Source organism: Phoxinus phoxinus, assembly GCF_949152265.1.
Source record: "Phoxinus phoxinus genome assembly, chromosome: 13".
NCBI classification, from domain to species: Eukaryota; Metazoa; Chordata; class Actinopteri; order Cypriniformes; family Leuciscidae; genus Phoxinus; species Phoxinus phoxinus.
Genome location: NC_136888.1, coordinates 27,970,143 through 27,991,995, shown reverse-complemented (window position 1 = coordinate 27,991,995; position 21,853 = coordinate 27,970,143). Strand labels below are relative to the sequence as shown.

At 36.3% G+C, this 21,853-nt stretch overlaps 2 protein-coding genes across 5 annotated transcripts; both read left to right on the top strand.

The window, feature by feature from the left end:
• The first annotated feature begins 217 nt into the window (after positions 1-217).
• Positions 218-10,578, top strand: mapre3a (microtubule-associated protein, RP/EB family, member 3a). 2 transcript variants are annotated; one of them, XM_079632905.1, is made up of 7 exons: positions 218-384; positions 1,842-1,965; positions 2,264-2,409; positions 3,476-3,632; positions 6,229-6,362; positions 6,683-6,835; positions 8,686-10,578. In XM_079632905.1, the coding sequence occupies exons 2-7, from the start codon at positions 1,845-1,847 to the stop codon at positions 8,749-8,751; spliced, it is 777 nt and encodes a 258-aa protein (XP_079489031.1). In that variant the 5' UTR covers positions 218-384; positions 1,842-1,844; the 3' UTR covers positions 8,752-10,578. The 2 variants fall into 2 exon arrangements, with proteins under 2 accessions (XP_079489031.1, XP_079489030.1); XM_079632904.1 differs by having other exon boundaries at positions 271-384; positions 3,476-3,674; positions 8,686-10,572.
• Positions 10,579-11,080: 502 nt separating this feature from the next.
• senp6b (SUMO specific peptidase 6b) lies at positions 11,081-20,736 on the top strand. 3 transcript variants are annotated; one of them, XM_079633252.1, is made up of 22 exons: positions 11,081-11,551; positions 11,756-11,850; positions 11,937-12,047; positions 12,143-12,171; positions 12,287-12,385; positions 13,276-13,373; positions 13,480-13,626; positions 13,723-13,756; positions 13,963-14,124; positions 14,231-14,412; positions 14,741-14,788; positions 15,549-15,596; positions 17,105-17,229; positions 17,318-17,434; positions 17,510-17,632; positions 17,702-17,794; positions 17,922-18,109; positions 19,252-19,304; positions 19,380-19,420; positions 19,565-19,633; positions 20,110-20,260; positions 20,360-20,736. In XM_079633252.1, the coding sequence occupies exons 1-22, from the start codon at positions 11,549-11,551 to the stop codon at positions 20,483-20,485; spliced, it is 2,142 nt and encodes a 713-aa protein (XP_079489378.1). In that variant the 5' UTR covers positions 11,081-11,548; the 3' UTR covers positions 20,486-20,736. The 3 variants fall into 3 exon arrangements, with proteins under 3 accessions (XP_079489378.1, XP_079489379.1, XP_079489380.1); XM_079633254.1 differs by having other exon boundaries at positions 11,520-11,551; positions 12,287-12,402; positions 20,360-20,713; XM_079633253.1 differs by lacking the exon at positions 15,549-15,596 and having other exon boundaries at positions 20,360-20,713.
• Positions 20,737-21,853: the final 1,117 nt, after the last annotated feature.

The following is a 21,853-nucleotide window of genomic DNA, read 5'->3' as shown; positions in this document are numbered from 1 at the left end:
GTAATAAGTAACTACATGTACTTGGGCCTACTCTATAGTTAGGATTAGGGTTTGGTTTGATTTAAGGTTAGTTAGTTGTAATTATGCGTAATGGTGACTACGTGTTTCATTATGTAACAACGACACCTATAAGGCTTATATATCAAAACTGTTCCTTAAAAGAACGAACGTGCTGTTACTCGGTATTATGAAAGACTTGCGTCTATGATGAAGGGGCGGGGCGCATGCGCAGAGAAGGCCAGTGTGTTGCAGGAGAGCGTGGCGCTATCGTGCGCTGTCCGTAACTAGGCAGCAGCGGCGCATAATATCTGGCAACCCACAGCAGCAGCGGATTGTCTTCTGCCAGTGTAATATCAACATTGGAAAGGACGCAGGCAAAGTACAGTGAGTAGAACATTGTTAAAATGTTATAATTAATCGGAATTCTTCCTAGTGTATGACATTAAATTGGCGTCTTTTGTCTGTGTATTATGCGTTTATGTCTCGAGCGTGTCTAGTCTAGTGTTGCTCGTGTACGGCGGGGCCTGCAGAGAAACTGTCACAATAATGGACCGTGTGTCCATTACATATCAACTGCACGCTACTGCTGTTTTTAATAGAGCAAAACGCACACATTATGTACACAAAAACAAAAAGAGTCATACCAGTAATAAACAGAACGCGTTATTATAGGGCCTGTGTGACTCCCATCGTAATATGGGAATCACACAGAGACATTAACTTAATATAGTTAAAAATATCGTTTGCGGCAAAAGATAAATAAGCATGGAACTAACGTTAAATGATTTGTTTGTAACAAATACGAATATTATAATATATAAGACATATGACAGTCATATGACAGTAAAACGCGCACGATATAGTTTAAAATGTATGCAGCTGAATATAGGCTAGAAGAAGCCTGTCACCTGTCAATCATAATTTCTTCATATTTAAGGTCAGAATCCTCCTGACCAGTCTAATGCAATACATAGGCCTGTAATTTACACGCCTTAATTCTTAGTAAATTCATATAAAATATAGCCTAAACTTGAAATTATGATTTTTTTTTGTTGCCTTTCACGTGATTGGGGGCGTGAGAAAAAGCTAAATAAAAATAATTACTATAACTTGAAAATAGCTACATAAATCAGAGATGATCTTGAATGTTCTAGAATGTTACAAAACAAAAGGACATTGGATAGCACTGTTGGGTTGAGCTTTTGGGTGGGGGTTGGATGTGTTTTCTGTTTGGTTAGTAGTAGTGTTTTTTCTTCTATTTTTCATCATTATTACCTTTATGTCAACTTTTGTAGGTTAGCCTATGTTGTCCCAGTTCTTAAGAATCAGAGCTTTAGAAACATCATGCTGTGAAATACACACATATTGTTTCTCTGTAGAAGATGTGTGTGTGTGTGTGTGTGTTTTCTGCATACTGAAGGTTTACAGATGTCATTCCCATCATGCAGTCTTGCAGGGCGCAGCAGATGTGCGTGGTTAAACATCTCAGAAACACTTTAATCTGGATGGATTATTTTTGGATGATTGAAAAACAGTGTGATTGCAGTTTGACTACTGAAGAACTGAATATCACTTCTGATTACCCATATGGAAACACATTGCAGACACAGTGACACATGTTCAAAGCATTTGCCTTTACCTGCTATGCTATGAAATTAATCTTTTAAGTGTAAAATGATATGAAATATAATTTCAGGATATAAAATATAAACTTGAAATGATGAAAATGTAAATATTTTAAAATATACAATTTTACAGATGCTCTAAGAGGTCAGAGTATTAAAATTACGTGCATGTAGGTCCATATAGTGACTTTTTGTTCCTATTGTTTTTCTTTGCAGGAGATGGCAGTGAATGTATACTCCACGTCAGTAACCATCGAGAACCTGAGCCGACATGACATGTTGGCATGGGTGAACGATTCGATTCAGCTCACCTACACCAAAATCGAACAATTAAGTTCAGGTGGGCCTTATCACTAAGTGTTATATCTTTTATGTCGTGAATGGCACTCAGCTGCCCTAGTGTACTCTCATTCGTGCTTTTACTTTGCTTTTGATCATATTAAGAGATTGCATATGTTCAGTGTTTTTATCTCTACCTGTGTAATCAGTCAAATAAAAGCATTGACTTTGCACTCTTAATCACTCGACACTAATAAGGTTAACAAATCACATGCATGCATGTTGATCAAAGACATTTTTTTTATAATGCATTGAATGAGCTCTATTGACCTATGATCTCTTTTGCTGTTTGTCCCCAGGGGCGGCTTATTGTCAGTTCATGGACATGTTGTTCCCAGGGTGTATTCTTTTGAAGAAAGTGAAATTTCAAGCAAAACTGGAACATGAGTTTATACACAACTTCAAAGTACTCCAGGCAGCTTTCAAGAGGATGAACATCGATAAAGTTAGTGGATCCTTGGCTTTTGCACATTTGCTTTTATATACATCTTATTTTCTAAAACCAAGTTGTCTTTACTCAAATATAAAATATAAATGAAAGCTCATTTGAGCTCATTTATTAAAACAATATTTGCTACAATGACAGTTGATTGAACGAAGGCAAAACAAATAATGTTTATTTATATATTACACATTTTATACGACCTAGAAACTCAAAATGCTTGGCATAATATCATATAAGGTACATGAGAAGTAAAAAACTTGAAAAAAGTAAGCCAAATACAGAAATAAATAAGATTAAAAAAATGACAGCTTTTTTGCTTGTAATTTAAAAATAATAAAAAAAATCCTGACCTGTAGGTATGAAAATGAAAGTTTATTGTGTGATTTTTAAATGGGCCAATTCGTGCCCGCTTTCACAGACAAGACTTATAGGGTTAGTTCACCAAAACATTTAAATTATGTCATAATTGACTCACTCTCAAGCCATCCTAGGTGAATATGACTCTAACACAATCGGAGTTATATTAAAAAATATCCTGGCTCTTCCAAGCTTTATAATGGAAGTGAATAGTAATTGAGATTTTGAAGCCCAAACATCCTTTACGTAATATTTACGAGCAAGCCCTTCACCTTAGTATTTTTAAAATACAGACATCTCTAATAAAAAAATGAGAAGTAACTTTCATCAATACCATGAACATTAAGCCACTATTGCCACTAGTTAAAATAGTTATTAAAATTAAAATTAGTTCTACAAGTTTGGCTGATAATGTGATATGCATTGTATAATGTTTGTTAACTAATGGAAATAATAGTGATAAATGTATATTTTTGTTTATCAGATGTTCATAAGGTGATCAGTCAGGTCTGCTGGTGTTTGGTGCCGCTTGTCAGGTTATCTGAAAATATTACTGAAACAAGTGAAGGTTTCTAATATTTCATTTCATGTATCAAATATATCAGAAATTCCTAGGATGGGAGAAAATGATAAAAAATTACACCTCTAGATTACAGCTCAGTATAATATTGATCTAATGATTTTTCTTTTCTTTTCTTTTGTTATCCAGATCATTCCTGTGGAAAGATTAGTGAAAGGAAAATTCCAGGACAACTTTGAATTTGTCCAGTGGTTTAAAAAATTCTTTGATGCCAACTATGACGGAAAAGAGTATGATCCCCTTCAAGCTAGACAGGGCCAAGACATGGCACCTCCACCAAATCCAGGTGAACACTTTTCCTACAAACCCAAGAGAACTGGTCCCTCAGGTAATGTCCAGATTCTGTCGCCCCTTTTGCTGCATTGATTGCTGAGCTTCTAGTGATTGACAGCGTGCTCTGCAAAGCAGCTCGATGTGCACGGGCCTCAGAATGATTTACTCCATGCCCACGCTTTCATTAATGAGAAAACAAGGAATTCAGTATTAAAAAAGCTGTGTTACTGCATAAAGAACTGCCTTCTTAATATCAGTACTAACAAATAGTTTTCCAAAATCAGTGTTCTCTCATGTGCTGTCCTGAAAGGCTCATTGCTTGCTTAGTGTGACTTTGGTCAGTCCTATTCATCCCTCAGATTTCTTTTATTGTTCATTGTAAAGTTATATAGTCACCCGGAATCAGTTACACAAACCATGCAATTTATTTTAACCCTCTATTGCATGCATTATGAAAGCAATGTAAACATTATTAATTCAAATGTTGCTCATAAAATTGATCTTATTCCTAATATCTAAGAATAATTACCCAATCTTTTTTATTAATATCTTTTTGCGGCAACACTATGCAAGTGATTGCGAGTGGTGCAGGTATGATGTCAAAGCCGTCCCCTGGTTTTCAATTTAATAGATACATTTAATAAAATAAAGCCTGTGGTAAACATAACTTGACAATATTTTTATGTTTTGTTCTACAACGTAATTTGCACACACCCATTCCGAAACGTGAATTTTGAAGCAGTTATGTTAATTTTTGAAAACGTACATTTTAAAAAAGTACCTTGGTAAGACAGTTTGGGATGGGAGTTTGCAGCTTACATTATTAAATCGTCAAAATATCTTCAGGGTACGTTAATCACAGGCTTTATTTTTCTCATGAATTGAAAAACTCCATAGGAAAATCTCAAGGAACCAGCGGCAAATTAGACTTCCAGGTTCTAACGTCATACTTTATTATGCACCACTCTATATTTCGAAATAAATTAATAAAAAACAAAACAAAAAAACTATAAAAAGACAAAAATACACTATTATATGACAGAAACTAAAAGACTTTCTCCTTAGTTAGCAGTAGGGTTAGTTACAAAACAACAAAATAACAACAAATCAACATCACTGCAGTATTTTCTATATATACTTTTACACACACTCCGCTTAAAAAAAAAACATTTTAGCAATTTTCCCTTTTTGTACACTACCATTCAAAAGTTTGGGGTCAGTAAGACTTTTTAAAAAAGAAATTACTTTTATTCATGCATTGAAAAAATTACAAAAAAACTTTCTTCAAAGAATCCTAAAAAAAGTAACACTGTTTCCACAATGGCTGCTAAACATTCATCACAGGAATACATTACATAAAAAAGACCCACTGATATAGAAAACAGTTATTTTAAATTGTAATAATATTTAACAATATTACCGGTTTTTACTGTATTTTTGATCAAATAAACGTGGACTATCAGTAGCGTTGTTTTTTTTCTTCAAAATCATATATCTTTTAAAGAAACTAGTGTGCAAATAATTTATATGACTAATTTATACAACTCTTTGTTTATTTATCTAACTTGTATAACTATTTTAAAAGGAATTTATTTTGTTCACTAATAATTGTGAATCATATTTTTGATAGGAAAACAGAACAGTGCATAATCATCGCTTCATTAACAACACTTTATTGATGTTGTATTTTTGGCAAATTTCCAAAAGGGTTGGTTGCCCCGAGACAACATTGCTCAATAGAGGGTTAATAGCCAAGGGCGGGAAAGATACAGTCCCCTAGAGAGGTATAAAAGTGGCGTCCTAATTTGCTGACAATCGACAGATTTTTTTAGCGTTGGGGTGGATTGGGAATGTGACCTACATTTAGTTTGAAGTCACATCTCTTCACACTTCCCTGACTTTGGTTAAACCTGGATAACTAGCTTTGAAACAGTTAATGCTTGATCACACACACACACACACACACACACACACACACACACACACACACACACACACACACACACACACACACACACACACACACACACACACACACACACACACACACACACACACACACACACACACACACATACAGGCTTAACCAAAGTAATGGGGTAACAAACTGCCCATGCTGTAGCTTATTAAAGGCTGATCTTACTGAACCTCTTAACTCATTTTAGTGAATCATTAGCTCTGTTCAAAAATCTAGTGAGCTGCCACCCTAGATGGCATTTAAATGCATCATAGGTTCATTCCTGAGGATGGGCAAACAATTAGGCTGCAAAATGATCTTATGCAATGCTTGCCCAAACAAGGTATTGTACATCTCCTTATACAGTATAATTCAATGTGATAAGCTTCCTGAAAACAAAAATTCACCCAAGATGGCAAGCAGTATTTAGAATTGACCGTTAGTTGTTTAAAGAACATTTCAGACCAGAGATCTCCAGTCTCTAAATGAGGGTCCATATCTGCCCACTATGCTTTGGAACAGAGCTACAGTAAATTTGTTTAAAGAAGCTGATAGAAATGGAATTATTTTTTTCTAAAATGGCATGGATCAGTTTGTAAATTTCCTTAACAGCTATCTATTGTAGCTAAATGCAAAACATTTCCAATTTCAGGGCCTCAGAGAACATCGCCAACAGTACCTAAAAACATGCCCACACCACAGAGGGTGACCACCACCATAAGGAAGAACCCCACACATGCCCGAAACGGGACAAGCGATGCTGAAATCATGGAGCTTAATCAACAGGTAGAGTCCCCGGGAGGGTAAGGAAGTCTTACTCTACCTTGGAATACTTTGTATTTGAAGATATAAAATTGCATAGAAAGAAAAGTGTAGGTAGATTTTGCACATGTCATTTTTATCTTTTTCTCCCATTTTCTTCAGACCATTCCTGATCTCCTATCCCACCTGTTAAGATAATCGCATTTGATTTAATATTATGAAAAAAAAACATGGATATATAGATTGTCTCGTCATAATAAGCATACTAACTTTTTCCCAACAAGGAATGGTCATCTTCTGATGAGTAGTGGCTTACATTTAGTTTTTTACTTTGTTTCTTGAAGTTGATGGAGCTGAAGTTAACTGTGGACGGTCTGGAAAAGGAGAGAGATTTCTACTTCAGCAAACTTCGAGACATTGAACTGATCTGTCAAGAACACGACCCCGAAAACAACCCCATTATGGGCAAGATAATTGACATTCTGTATGCCACAGAGGTACTACAATGACATTTCTTTGATAATAATTTGACTGATGTATCCATGAGGTTGATTCATAATTGCGATATCTGGTCAATTTGTATCGGATGTTAACCGTGTTCGGTTGACAGTTCTGCTCATTTTTACACGCGCTATCCAGTCGTTTCAATAGCAATCAATCCAATTAAGATTGACCAATGAAATTTAACCAATGAAAGTGACTTCTGTGTGAGTTGTGTCTCATACATTGCTACACTATTGGCAATAAACAATTGATTTTATTAGCCTGTGAAATTTTGCTAATCTAACACAATTCCGCTAACCGCACCTTTGTGTTCCAGGGTCAGACGTGAAAATACTCAAGTTGAAATTTAACATTTCTGACCATTTCTAAAAACGCAAAACAGTCACATGTACACATCAAGATGGCACCATGACTCAACATGAGTCAATTTCGTGCTCTAATGCTAATTATGGTTAAAACAAAAGTCATGAACACAAAATATGGTATTTTTTAAAATACTACAAAATAGGATTTTTTAAATGACAAAAAATCTGATATCTTTGTATATTACATATAATTTTGCATTATGCTGGTTAGTTGTCGCCATCTTGGAAATCAGAATTTAAGTGACATTCAAGTTTCGAACAATCTACTGACAACAGTGTATGAATACCGGTATATGAAAAATGCCAAGTTGAGGCCTCAGAATCAGATTCAATTAATTAAAATGGACATGAAATGTTGCTACTGATGTTTTAATTAGAGCCACTATTAAATTGTGACCTAAAATTAACAAAACTAGTCTAATGAAAGTCTTTAGAAACTTTAATGGGCGAAATAAAAGTGCATTAAAACCATTTGCATTATTCAAAATGATACTTCATTCTATACTGCCATTGATATTCAGTATATTCTGTATCGCTCAGGCCTACTTCTCACTAGATAAACAAAACAACATCAGTTGACCACTAGTCACTGGTATGCGTATGAAAGCATGGAACAATTCATTGTTTAATACAAGCTGCGTCCCAATTCGTGTACTTATGCATTATTCTTTGACATTTTGTAGTATAAATCAGCAGCCATATCACCCTGTAGCCCAAGACTGGTTCCCCACTGAAGCTAAGCAGGGCTGAGCCTGGTTAGTACCTGGATGGGAGACCTCCTAAGAAAACCAGGTTGCTGCTGGTAGAGGTGTTAGTGAGGCCAGCAGGGGGCGCTCACCCTGTGGTCTGTGTGGGTCCTAACGCCCCAGTATAGTGACGGGGACACTATACTGTCAAAGAGCACCGTCCTTCGGATGAGACGTTAAACCGAGGTCCTGAGTCTCTGTGGTCATTAAAAATCCCAGGATGTCTTTCGAAAGAGTAGGGGTGTAACCCCGACATCCTGGCCAAATTTGCCCCCTGGCCTCTCCATCATGGCCTCCTAATAATCCCCATATACTGATTGGCTTCATCACTCTCTCCTCTCCACCAGTAAGCTGGTGTGTGGTGGGCGTTCTGGCGGCAGTATGGCTGCCGTCACATCATCCAGGTGATGCTGCACATTGGTGGTGGTTGAGGAGATTACCCCTTCTATGTATAGCGATTTGAGTGCCGAGAAAAGCGCTATATAAATGTAATGAATTATAAATGTGAGTAGTGTGTTCACACTGAAAATTCCACAATACTCAATTATCCGAAAAAACTAAGTGTGGAATGTTGGACACTTTGTGCACTCAAATGTCTCAGCTTTGCAATGATGAATGACAAAATCACCTTAAAGTTCATACACTGCACGGTTGAGTACATAAGTACAAAGTGTATAAGTGCATACTGTAGTGTATAGTGCATTATTAAAGAATTGCTATTTTTTCATACAGGATGGCTTTGCACCGCCAGAAGATGATGAAATAGATGAGGCCCACTTGGACCAGGAAGAATACTGAGCATCCTCCTTTTCTCTTCCACATCGTCGCGATCTTCACCATTTCCTCTACCCACCACTTTGAATGACCCCCCCCCCCTCTCGCACGCTGTTAATATCCCCCTCGGTTTCCTACAAATGTATATATACTCTTATCTGTTTGTCCTCTGACGCTGGTTTATACACTATATCAACAAACACTCTTCATCCAGACTGTAGCACCAATAACGACACGTCTTAGCCGCCTCAGCATGTTTTACATATCGACATAGAGAATAAAGAAAATAAAAGGCATCATAGATTGTCAGTAGCACAACGGACTGAAAAAAAAGTGTAAATATTGTGACGGGAAAGATGTTTTTAAAGAAAAAAAGAAAATGAAGAAAATTGTCGCCTGAAATGCAGTTATTCATTGTGAGATTTTCTTTGAGGTCTGTTTTGGCTCCATTCAGTATGAAATGATCAGCATCACGCCATCCATCTGTCTCCAGCTTCAGTCTGCCTCTCTCACTGACTGTAGATGCTTCACGCAGAAATTACAATTCTGTTATCATTTACTCACTCTCATGTCGTTTCAAACCCTTATGACTTTCTTCCACGGAATAAAAAGTTAAATTCAATGTAGACTGAAGCTTCCAAGCTTAAAAAAGAACACAAATGTACCATAAAAGTGGTCAATACGATTCATACACTATATTCTCAGTCTTCTTAAATATTCTTCCAAGCGTCAAATACACCTGTGACTGGATAATTGAGTCAATGATCAGTCAGATTCATTCAGACTTTTTTCAAACAGATCTAACTGATTCACTAAAAAGATTCAAGAATCAAAATGACATTCTCCAACAAGGACAGCTAGAGAAGTTGTCAATATTGTCTCTGAATAAGAATGCGTCAGAAGACTTGGAATGGAGCGCACAATGTACAACTTAATTTTCTTATGGTGCATTTGCATTCTTTTCAAAGCTTGAACGCTTTACTCACCATTTATACAACCAAATGATCACAAAGGTTTGGAACGACATGAAAGTAAGTAAAAATTACAGAATTCAATTTTTAAGTTAACTATTCCTTCAATGACTAAAACAAAAAAGCAAACACCACCATCAGGAAGAATCCCAGTAATATCAAACTCATGAATCTTTTACAGTATATATGCCAATATATTGATGTCAAGTTTGTCAGTGACGTGAATAAATGCTGAGCTGTAGAGAGGACTTTATGCTTTTAAATACGGATTGGCCAGTGACAGGGTAAATAAAAGGGAAAAAAGACATTAAAATGTGTCAACAAGGCTTTAAAATGTGTGAGACAACATAACTTATGGCACAGGTTGTTTTGCTTATACCCAGGGAGCATGTGAATGTTATACATTGACAACTGAGTGATTGTTTAAAAATCATATTCCAAGAGTATGGAAAGTGGTATTACCGTCATATTCAACTAGTGTTCATGGCACCATTGAGCATGAGGGACAGTAATTATTGTTACTGTGTGTGTACATTTTATTTTAGTGGCAATCAAACACGTGATACTTCTGATCAGATGATGTCATGTCGAATTGAACTGACGTTTGCTGCTAGTGTTGCTGCATTTATGTGTTTTGTTTTGTATTTATTTTGCTCAGCTATTGAATAGCATAGATAGGGCTGTGCATTCTTAACTGTAAAACATAGCGGATTTGTAAAAGGCCCTGATTAAATTAAACAGAGATGCTAGATTCCACAGTCATTGGTTTGAATCTGCTTCACTCTGTGTAGAGAACCGGACTCATCTTGTATTGTCTCAGTATAGCCATAATTGTGTTTGCATAAATTGTTTTGAGTAAATAAACTTTCATGAGAACAGTTTTGTCCATGTATTTCATAAAACCGAATATAAAATGCTAAGTAAAATGTTATGGCTTGTAAAAATGTGCTTAATTTCTTCTGAATAATGTCAATGCAAACCATCTTTATGCAAAATATAGTTTTTGTTTTGGAGTGAAATATGATCTGGGCACAGTAAATAGGGTCAATTTTGATTTCATGACGACTTGAACAAAATAGGAAAGCTGTAAAATGTTAATATTTGTAAACCTTTTAATGTTTTTATTCAATTCATCTTTATTGTTAATTTATTTTGGTAGTTTTTTTCTGTTTATATTAAAAAAGCTTAGTTTTTTTTTTTTTAAACGTTTTTTTTATATTTAATTTCAAGTTTCTTGTGTTTGTTTATCTTTTGATTTTACTGATTTATTTGTATTGTTGTTTTTCCTAATATATCCCTCGATTTATTTATTTATTTAAATCTAGCGTGAGCTCTGAATGAGCATTTCAATGGTTGGATTTACAACGTCCCCTTAAATTAATGAATCAGTCGCTGTTTTGAATCTGAACGAGACTCGGTTCCGCACAGAACTAGAACCCGCTGAGTGAACTAGCGACATGTATTTGTTTGTACTATTTTGTTGTCTTTTAGCTTGATAAAAGTCAGTTGACAAAATGAATGAAATCATAGATCTACTTTGCGGTCAGTTGCGGGAAAACATTTGATGGTAAACACACTATTTATGTAGTTCCCCGTGTAGCCCAGCCTGAAGGAAATAAAGGGTGCTGTCAGCAGTCAACACTTCGCCGCCGTAGCGATGTAAAAAAAGCAACTGAACAGATTCAAAAACTTCGATTCACTGAGTTGAATCAAAAATCCCTACCGCTAACAAACACCTGTCAACCATCAGAGTAACTGATGTGTTTACGTTACGTAAAGTTTGAGAGTTTCTTTATTTTATTTTTTTATTTGTTGGTCGGAGTGCCAACCTAAAGAACAAATACTCTAAAATGGTGAGTGGTAAAACTAATACAACTCGTTAATTAACGTTATTCCAGTTAGCGTTCTCTGGCGAATCATTGAAGGATACAAGGGAAGCCAAAAACGAAATGTTTTATATTTTTCTTGTTAACGTACTTTATTTTATTAAGGTAAGCTTCACATTCACTCTAACTACTGTAAATTATGTTATCTCCATGTTTCCGTGTTTGGACAAGGTACGTCCACTTGGCCAAGACCGTAAAAACAAAATCAAACCGCTGAAGGGAAACGCCATCGGCCTCAATCTGTTAGCAAAGCGAACAATACTGACGTGAGTATGTTAAGAACGACTTAAATCGACACACATGAATTTGTTTGTAATAAATTATCAAATATATGTATATATGTGTATTTTAGTGACCAGCCTCACTCAACGGTCAACACTAAAAGCAAAGCTCAACCTTACACACGATGTTTTGAACAACCATTCAACTTCGCGCTGCAGTCCAGTTGGAAGAACGACACAAGGTTTGACATCACAAAAATGGTCAAGGGAATGAACTCATCGATTTGCTAAAAGAACATGATACATGAATGTGACTATTGACTCTTTGTTTCAATAGGAAACCTCTTACCAACAGTCATTCTGTAGGTAAGAACGGGTTTTGCATTCTAATAAGCCTGTCATTGGTTAGCTTATAATACTTCCTCCATATCGCTGTTGTGGTACTGTAGTTCAAACTGCATCATAACTGGGATCTGTACAGATGCGTTGTCCAGTAATGCAGACGAGGAGACCATAGATACACTGGCAGACAGCTTGATGGATACACAATATGAAGATCTTTTTTCATCTGTTGACACAGGTAGCTTATTAAAAAATGTAAGCACCATCACAGAATCAAAATCACCACGGCCCAGCCCTGTGCTGTCTGATTGCAGAGTTATTAACCTTATAGCCTACTGTATCTATCTTCTTTGATATGCACATTTCTAAGGCCTCTAAATGATCACCATGATAAAAACTTTGGTGAAACACTTGTTGTTCCCAACGTACTACTTGCACTCTGCCGTTTGATTGATTGATTGATAGATAGTTCATACTTAATCAAGTAAAAGGCCTTTTAGTATAATAACGTCTCCTCTTCCAGTCATTTTACACATGACGTTGCTGTGAAATCTTTAATGATTTTTATAAAGTATTAACTTTTATATTAGTAGTAATATTTCAAAATGAACACTTACTTAGACTGAAGCAACTTTAGGTTTACTTCATTAGAAATACATTTTCAAGTAAATAAAAAATATATGTGCGTATCAAATATGATGCATCAGGTTTTTGAGGAACGTTTTTGCCCCCCCCCCCAAAAAAAACTACAGAGCTTTGATAATAAAGCTAAGCATTTTAAAAATCATCTTACTAAGACATTATTAGTCCGGTAGTGTAGAGTGACGTGATAATTAAATGCTTTTATGTAAATAATCTGCTTTACTTTTATAAAGATATCCGCAACTGCGCCAAATTGCATATTTAAAAATTTTGTTGATTTTTTTTTTCTCGAGTATGAGCTCCATATAATCCTATATTATACTATACTGTATGGACCATAAATGTCTGATGTATCAAATGATACTCAACGAAAAACTCATATGCAATTTTTTTTTGTTAAATTGTCCACAACATATTTTTTGTATTTTTTCAAATGTCAGGCTTATTAACAAGGTTTCACTTTTTTTTTGTCTCATCTGCCAACAGATGCTTTTGTGGATCACAAGAAAAGCCCTTTTAAGGAATTAATTGGTGACTCGTCTCCAGAAACACAACTCCAACGAAAATATCGAATGAGAGATGAGGTATAAAAGGAATGACAAATAAAAATATGTGCTCATAATATTTTGATTTAATAATTAACATTGGTCTCAGTTTAAAACTGATTGCACCCATTTTTTCCCCTAACAGTTTGGAAACATCGCCCGTCGTGTCAGAGTTACAAAGAAACATGTTGCACAGAGAATGAACAGTCTTACGCTCAACATTAGAATTTTTAAAGTTGGAACGCAGACCAAGATATTCAACAAATCTGATGCTCCGACCACCCAATGCACCGTAATATTGATTAGAGGTTTACTGAATTCATAATTCATAGATCAGACTTCAACATCTGATATAATCGCATACACTGTGTGTGTGTTTTATTTACAGTTTACAGTGGATTACATTGAGATTGCAAATAAAGGTAAAATGCACATTCCTAAACAGCAGGCTTTGTTTAGAAACGCTCACGATTGATCCCTCAAAAATTAACATTTGGAATAGGTTTTAACTTTTCAACATATACTAAAGTGATGAAAATCCATTTGAGTAACTGCAATCATTCAACACATGCAAGGATTCATGGTGTTAATAATATTACTACATTTTCTCTTTTTATTTCATGAACAGGACGAATAAAAGCATCAGATGTGATGGCTTGTGAATGGTGCACCGTGCAGAAGTTGCCGGCCATGTTTCTACTCACAACACCTGAGATATGCCTTCACCTGCAGGTCCAGCTTAAAATGTTTGAAGATGATTCAAGTGTGTGGTGTGACTGCCAGACCCGGAGTGAGTCGCAAATATGAACATGCAGCATTCTATCCATGATGAAATGTGACTGATATTCCTGCTTTGAGATTTAAATGATGTAAAACGGTTTCTGTTCTCTCCTCAGATGAAAAGAAGAAATATGTTGTCCTTATCTTTGAGAAAGAGCTCACACTCCCAGAGCAAATCACACTTGAGGAAATCTTCACAGAGATGGGCAAGCGTCATAACATCAGCTGTTTTCCAGTGAAGTTGTCATTTGAAGAAGCCAATAACCGACTGAAGTCAAACAACTGTGCCCAAAAACCGGTGGGTCAAGACAGTCATGCAGTTAAAATATGTGTCGTCATTTACTCACCCTCATGACATTCCAATCCTATGTATATATATATATTTTTTTTTTGTTTATTATTATTATTTTTTTTGAATGTCAAATCATTAGCCATACACAGATCAAATAAACAGCTATTATTACGGTGATTAAAAGTTCACTAGTAATATTTTTAGGTGTAAAAGCTTTTTGCATCTATAAGACCCATCTAGACTAGTGCTTTTCAGTCATCTTACTGTGTATAGTGCTTTTGCCTTCTTTCTACTGTCTTGTACAATAGCATTTATTTTATGTTGCTGTGTTCAGATCGCTGTACTTCAGCCTGAAGAGGATGAACTTCCTGTCATGAGTCAGGTTTCTCAAAATGTTCTGTTTTGTTTTCCTTTTCCTGTTTTTCTTTTTCCTTTTCCTTCCCTTTTTTTCAGAATAAAGTCTTATGGTTTAACGTCCTGGCATTAGCCATTCATGGATCAAATAAATGTAACTATTTATTATTGTGATTACAGGTGCACTTGTAATTATTTTTTTTACGTGTAAAAATCAAGCGTAGCGTCAGTTCTGGCGGGTCACGTTAGTCAAGCTCGCATCAGCTGACTCTCAGCTGATCCACATCCTATAGGAATACGACACCTATCACTGTATACATGTATAAGCTCCTTCAGTATTATCAGCAACTATCGCATTTCTCAGGAGCGAATTACCCTCCATCCTCAGCTCCTCCTCTCATCCAGTCAGGATTTGGCATTCTGATTCCCCTTGAATCAGAATAAATTCTCGAAATATGTTGTACTTTAAAATCCTTAAAAAATGATATCTGCAAAACATGTTGGTTCTGTTCTGTTTACCCTAAAGGGGGTTATTGCTGCTCTCCCTGCTCTTATTCATTCTTGGCTGCATGGATGCGCAGGGAGTTCTCGCCCAGAACGGAACCATACCGCCAATCCAAACTGTATGCTAATCGTATTTGATGATAGTGGTCCTGACAGAATTAAGTGATGTGCAAATCTGGACTTAAAAAAGACTAGGGCTCTTCAGTCATCTTACTCTGTAAAGTGCTGTTGCTTTCTTTCTGCTGTCCTGTCCAATAACATCTATTTTGTCTTGCTGTGTTCAGATAGCCTTGCTTAAGTTTGAAGAGGATGATCTTCCTGTCATGAGTCAGGTTTCTCAAACTTCTCATTTAATTTATTTTCACTTTCCTTTCCTTTCCTTTCCCCATTACTTCCATTTCCACTCCACTTCCATTTAGCCTTTCCTTATACTTCTTCTTTTTTTTATTTTCCCTTTTATTGTCTTTCCCTTTTTTCATTTAATTCTTTCCTTTTACTTCCCTTTTCTTTTTCTATTACTTTCTCTTTTCTTGTCTTCTTTTTTCAGTTCCTTTTCCTTGTCTCTTCTGTCTTTTTACTTCCCTTTTCTTTGTACTTTTACTTCTCCTTTCCTTTTTTCTTTACTCCCCCTTTCTTTCTCTTTTCACTTAAATTTTTCTTTTCATTTCCCCTTCCCTTTACTTCAACTTACTTTTCCTATTACTTTCTCGTTTTTTGTCCTTTTACTTCTATTGCTCCATCATCTTGTTAGTCAGCTCCTCACTCTCGTGATGAATTAAATTCTGACTCCTGTTGCTGATCTGTGCTTCGACTCTCGTTCAACTCACGATTTAAACAGAAACGTTCAGTTTTTAATTGTAGTGTCTGTTCTCTAACTGAACTAAATTATTTTATTCAAATAAAAATTAAAAAAACGACGGTGGGGGGCAGTGCAGGGGTGGGCAAGTGATATAACCGGGTCGCTTCTGAACGCCGGTATCACCGTCAACACCGACTATCGTAGCAAGCCGAGTGGATACATTTATGTAGTTGTTGTGGAGTTACATTGATTCATCTTATCGACTTGCATACCGTCATGTTTAACTTACACAAGTTGACACAGATCCCTGATGCCTTTATTAGACAGCTGTGAATTTTTTTTGGTCAAATAGTGTTCTGTGCTGGTCTGTGCAGCCAATCACAGAACTTTTGCCATTGCGTTAGAACTGGTTACACTCACTGTTGTTGCTTGCGAAAACCAAACGGCGGCGCCGTTGGTGGAAACGTGCAGATTAAGGGGCTGTAATATTATAATAAGATCCCCTTCCTACGTCAGAAGGGAAGCGAAATCTGATCGGCTTATTTTTTGACAGGCTTACCAAAACACCGTTACTGGGATGTCACTTTTCATGTTTTCTGGGTTGGTAGATGCACCGGGGACCTGATTATAGCACTAAAACATGGAAAAAGTCAGATGTTCATGATATGTCCCCTTTAACTTTCCTTTCCACTTTTCAGTTCCTTTTCCTTTCCCTTCCAATTTCTGTGCCCTTTTACTTCCATTTACCATTCATTTTTTTAGTTTTTTTCTTAATTTCGTTTTATTTTCTCTGTACTTTTGCTCCTTTCCTTCTTTCATTGTCCTTTTTTATTCCTCCTTTCAATTCAATTTCCCTTTAAATTTGTCCTCTTTCCATTTCCTTTTACCTCACTTTCTTTTTACTTAGCCCTTTCCTGTTCCTGTCAAATTAACTCCGATTCAATAAAATATAAATCTTTGAGCACCAGAGACACAATAGAGCAATATAAATCTGCCTTTAACATCTTTTTCAGTTGTTTAGCTCTTTCTTTCAACGTTCAGCAGGCCTTGGTGCCATTTTCGTCCTCTCCTGATGCCCGATGTGAGATTGCAACCCTCAGTGTCTCAGACAGTGATGAGGATGATTTGATAGAGCTCCCTTCATCGCCCAAAAAGGAAATCAAAAAGTCAGTTGACTGGCCAAAGCTGAGATGATCATTTTTTGTGATGTTCTTATCTAGAAGAACAATTTTTTTTTTCACCTTCTTTTTGCAGACTGGTTGTGTACCCACCTCCTCCGGCTAAAGGAGGTCTAACTATCACAGAAGAGGACCTCAACTGTCTTGAGGAAGGCGAATTCCTAAACGATGTGATCTTGGACTTCTATCTAAGGTTGAAGTGGTAAAAGTACAGAGTAAAATCCACTTAAGTCCATTGGCACTGTAATGACATCTTGTTTTTGGCCAGGTATTTGGTCTGCGAGCAGCAGGAAAAGGAGGATGCCACCAAGTGCCATGTGTTCAGTTCGTTCTTCTTCAATCATCTCACTCAGGAGGATCCCAAAAGGCTTCCAGGAGCTACAGGTTTATCGTATGTATAGAATACGGTCTTGTAAAAATACTTAATCATAATTGGTGTAAACACTGCACCGTACAACAGCATTCAGGAGCGCCGGCACAATCGAGTGAAAACGTGGACCAGGAATGTCAACCTTTTTGAGAAGGACTTTATATTTGTCCCGATTAATCAAATGTAAGTCTCTTCACAAAACTGCACATCCTGCATCCCTGGTGATCTTTTTAAAATGTCCTTGCAGATGTTTAGGTTGTGTAAGTTAGGTAACATAAAGAGCCTATCCTCCTTTGCAATGTCTCCTAAGGGCTCACTGGTACCTGGCTGTCATCTGTTTTCCTGGCAAGATTTCACAGACCAGTGATTTGGGTCTTCTCCTTAATGGGCGAAGGCATTCTGTGGAGTATCTTTTCGATCAATCTCCCCCCAATCCCATGTCCCTCTTCTACTCTCCAGAATCCTCAAACCAGCACTCCAGTTGGAGGCAATCCATAGGTAATTTAGAAAACCGATGTGGTGCCAGTTCAAAATGGTAGTGTAGGTAAAGGACAAAATCGGTTATCTCTTATTTTGCTGTTGCTCTTTTGAGTGAAAGAATATGGAAATTCTAACTGCTCCATGATACAGCACTGAGTAACAAATTTTCCTGGTCACTGATTTTGTAACAACTTACAACACCGGTTCAATACAAGTAAAGCTATGTGTCATTTTGGTGACTTTGTTTTTTTACTTGGTTTGTAAAAACACAGGAATGATGGAAGTCTACGGGTCAAGGCTGAAATAAACACTAAATGCTGTTTTGAAAGTATAGCTACAAGTACTTAATACAAGTTAAATGTATTGAGAGCACGAGGGGCATAATTATTACCAAAGATTAATAAAAAAAAGTTGTTTGTGTAAAAAAAAAAAAAAAGAAAAAAGAAAAGATAAGGTAATTGGACCAGCATTCTGGAGGGTTTAAAAACTGAAATGCATTAATTATTTAATAAAGCTTTTTTTTTTTACTGTTACCCGGACCCACGTAGACTACCATTCCAAAGATTTGGGGTCGGTAATATTTTTAAAAATGTTTTTTAATTATTTTATGCTCACAATGGCTGCATTTTTTATTTTAAATACAGCAAACACAGTAATATTGTGAAATATTATAATTTAAAATTACTGTTTTCTATTTGAATGTTGTAATTTTTTCCTGTTATGGCAAAGCTGAATTTTCAGCATCATTACTCCAGACTTCAGTGTCACATGATCCTTCACAAATCATTCTATGCCAATTTGCTGCTCAGGAAAATCAATTTCTTATTATTATCAATGTTGGAAAAAGTTGTGCTGCTTAATTTTTTTGTGGACACATTGATACAATTTCTTTTAGGATTCTTTGTTGAATAGAAAGTTCAAAAGAACAGCATTTATTTAAAATACAAATATTTTCTAACATGGTAAATGTCTATTTAATGCATCCATGCAGAAGAAAAGCATGCTGAATAAAAGCATTAATTTCTTGAAAATAAATAAACAAAAAAAATATTACTGACCCAAACTTTTGAACAGTGAACTTCCATTGCCTTCTGAGGAATGAGAGAAAATAATTTTCTGTGATTTATAATTATGCCTCATTATGGCTATTTGTCCCCCAGGCGACTTCGAGCAGAGTTTCTGCTTCCTTTCAGATGTTGATGCTGATGTTCAGGTAATGTGAATTCATCTCTTTATTGCTCTAACAAATCAGTAAAGAGTGATAACCTTTTCTATTTCTGATTTGCAGGCTGTCAAGAACAGATCTGTCCTTAACAGTGTCTCTAAACAGTAAGTCAAGGACATTTCCTCTCCCTCAGATCGCCCTTAAAAAAGAATGTTCTCTTTACCCATCACTAGATGGCAGTAACACTTCTTTTAGTCGATGAAAGGCTTCATTGCACACTGTGACTGACTGACTGTCTGTGTTTGTAGGCCATGCATTCTCATCATGGACTCCCTCACCTGCAGTGGAAGATCATCAGTGGTGCAGATACTCCAAGAGTAATTATCTTATTCTGTTTCAAGTGCTTGATTATTGTTGCACCTGTCCGCTAATAGCGAGCTCACATTTTCGATTCTGTATCCTGCATTAGGCAGCAAATGTCACTAATTAACAACTTTTTCCTGTGAGACAAAAAGCTGTCTTCCTCAAGAGGGAGTTTGGCAGCTTAGAAAGCCGAATCTTTCCTGCACTGGACCACATTCAAATCTCATTGGAGGCATTTTGAATAGGCCTACTAGAAATAATAATTTGTTTAAATCAATTCCAAGGACTCATAGATGACATAAAAATGGTAATCTGCCCCTAAACCGACCAAACCTCATCTATGTGAGCCAGCTAGTTAAATTTACCTGGGTAGCACATTTCAAATGGCAGAATGCACAATAAAATGTTTAATACATCACAAAAAAGAAAAATGATAATTGTACACAAGACAATATTGCCATTCTAGCCACTTATTTTCTGTATATCCAAGATACTTACTAGAGGAATGGAAGGTCAAAATGGGCTCTCAGCAGAGTTTTGGAAAGGAAGTGATGAAAGGATGGAGTCCCCTCGTCCCACAGCAGGATAACTTTACAGACTGTGGCATCTACGTCCTACAGTATGTAGAGAGCTTCCTCAAGGTATTTTCACCGATGAGCATTTGTTTCTTTCTAGATGTTAGCATGACAATGTTTTTTTTCTTCTCTATTTAAAAATACTGTTCTTACTTATTTTTTTAGGACCCACCACAAACTTTCCATAACAACATGGACCTGAAAAGCTGGTTTTCACGCAGGACAGTGAAGAGGAAGAGGGGGCAAATCAAACAGCTCATTCTCGGACTACACAGACAGCAAACAGCTTAAGTTTTTTTTTTTAAGGTCACACTTCCTACAGACCATTTCATGTTACTACAATCTCAACCTCTACAAATTTCCTGTAAGGAAATGTACAAAAGAAAATTGCTGCTTTAAATTAATAATATTAAAATGAATTAAGTTATTTGCTTTGGAAATGGATGCTTTGTTCTTGAAATTCAATAAAGTAATATGTGTAAATAGAATCAAAATAAAAGGACCTGTTGCTGAATCTACATTTGAGGTTTGGTTTTGTGGTGAAACTGGTGATATCTATTAATTTTTAACCTGTTCACCTGTAGTGTCTTGCCTTGATATTTCACCTTAATATGAACACGAGAATATATTTTGAAGAATGTTGGTAAACAGTTGATTGACCCCATTGACTTCCATAGTGTTTTTTTTGTGTGTGGAAGTTGCTATGGAAGTCAATAGGGTCCATCAACTGTTTGATCCATATTCTTCAAAGTATCTTCTTTTGTGTTCATCTGAAGAAAGAAATACACACAGGTTTGGAACAACTTGATGATATTGGGGTGAACTATCCATTTAAACCTGAAAAGTGCATTACAATTTCTAAACGAAATTGCAACAAAAAAAAAACTTTTCTAATAAGTTTCCCCAAACACTCTTTTCTTCTGCCATTGGTTGGTCAAATGATTAGTCCCTTTACAAACTCACGCCATTGGTCGTTGGTCAGGGAAATTGTACTCGTAGTTATATATTCAAATAGAAAAGTTTTTTTTTTTTTTTTTTTAAGATTGAAAGTCACATCAATGCCACAGCAATAAGAAAAGGACCCATTTTTATTTCAAAATGTAAGTACACACAAAATGAAAGAATACAATTCTTCCCAAGAACATGGCTGTAGCAAGATATGTTGATAAGGGACGTTTCACATACTTTAATTCCAAAATAAACAAACAACAAAATGAAAGTAAAAACGTCAGCCCCTCCCAGACAACAGCCGTACACGCATAAACAAAACAATGTAAATCCAGGTCTTCTTTTGGCCTTGACTGTCACCGCTCCTCCTTTAATTTTTGCGTAGCTCCTCCGTGAGAGATACAACGCTCATTATCAATAACACCACCGGCCTTGCGCTGTTCTCACGGCTCTCGGCCCAACCCTGTTTGCCACAGTGGCTTATGCATATTCTAAACTCATTTAATTTGCTTCTGTCTCTGCTGGACGGCAGAATTGTTGGCTGTTTACGCAGATGCTCAGATTGGCATCCTGCACGATCAAGACAGATGAGCGTCTGCCTCCCAATACTCAAAATTAAATGCTTGATGTATTTCCGTGTTCCACTCTGGGCAAGGATTTTTGGACCATAATGTAACATCTGATCCTTGTGTACTTCAGAATATAATATCG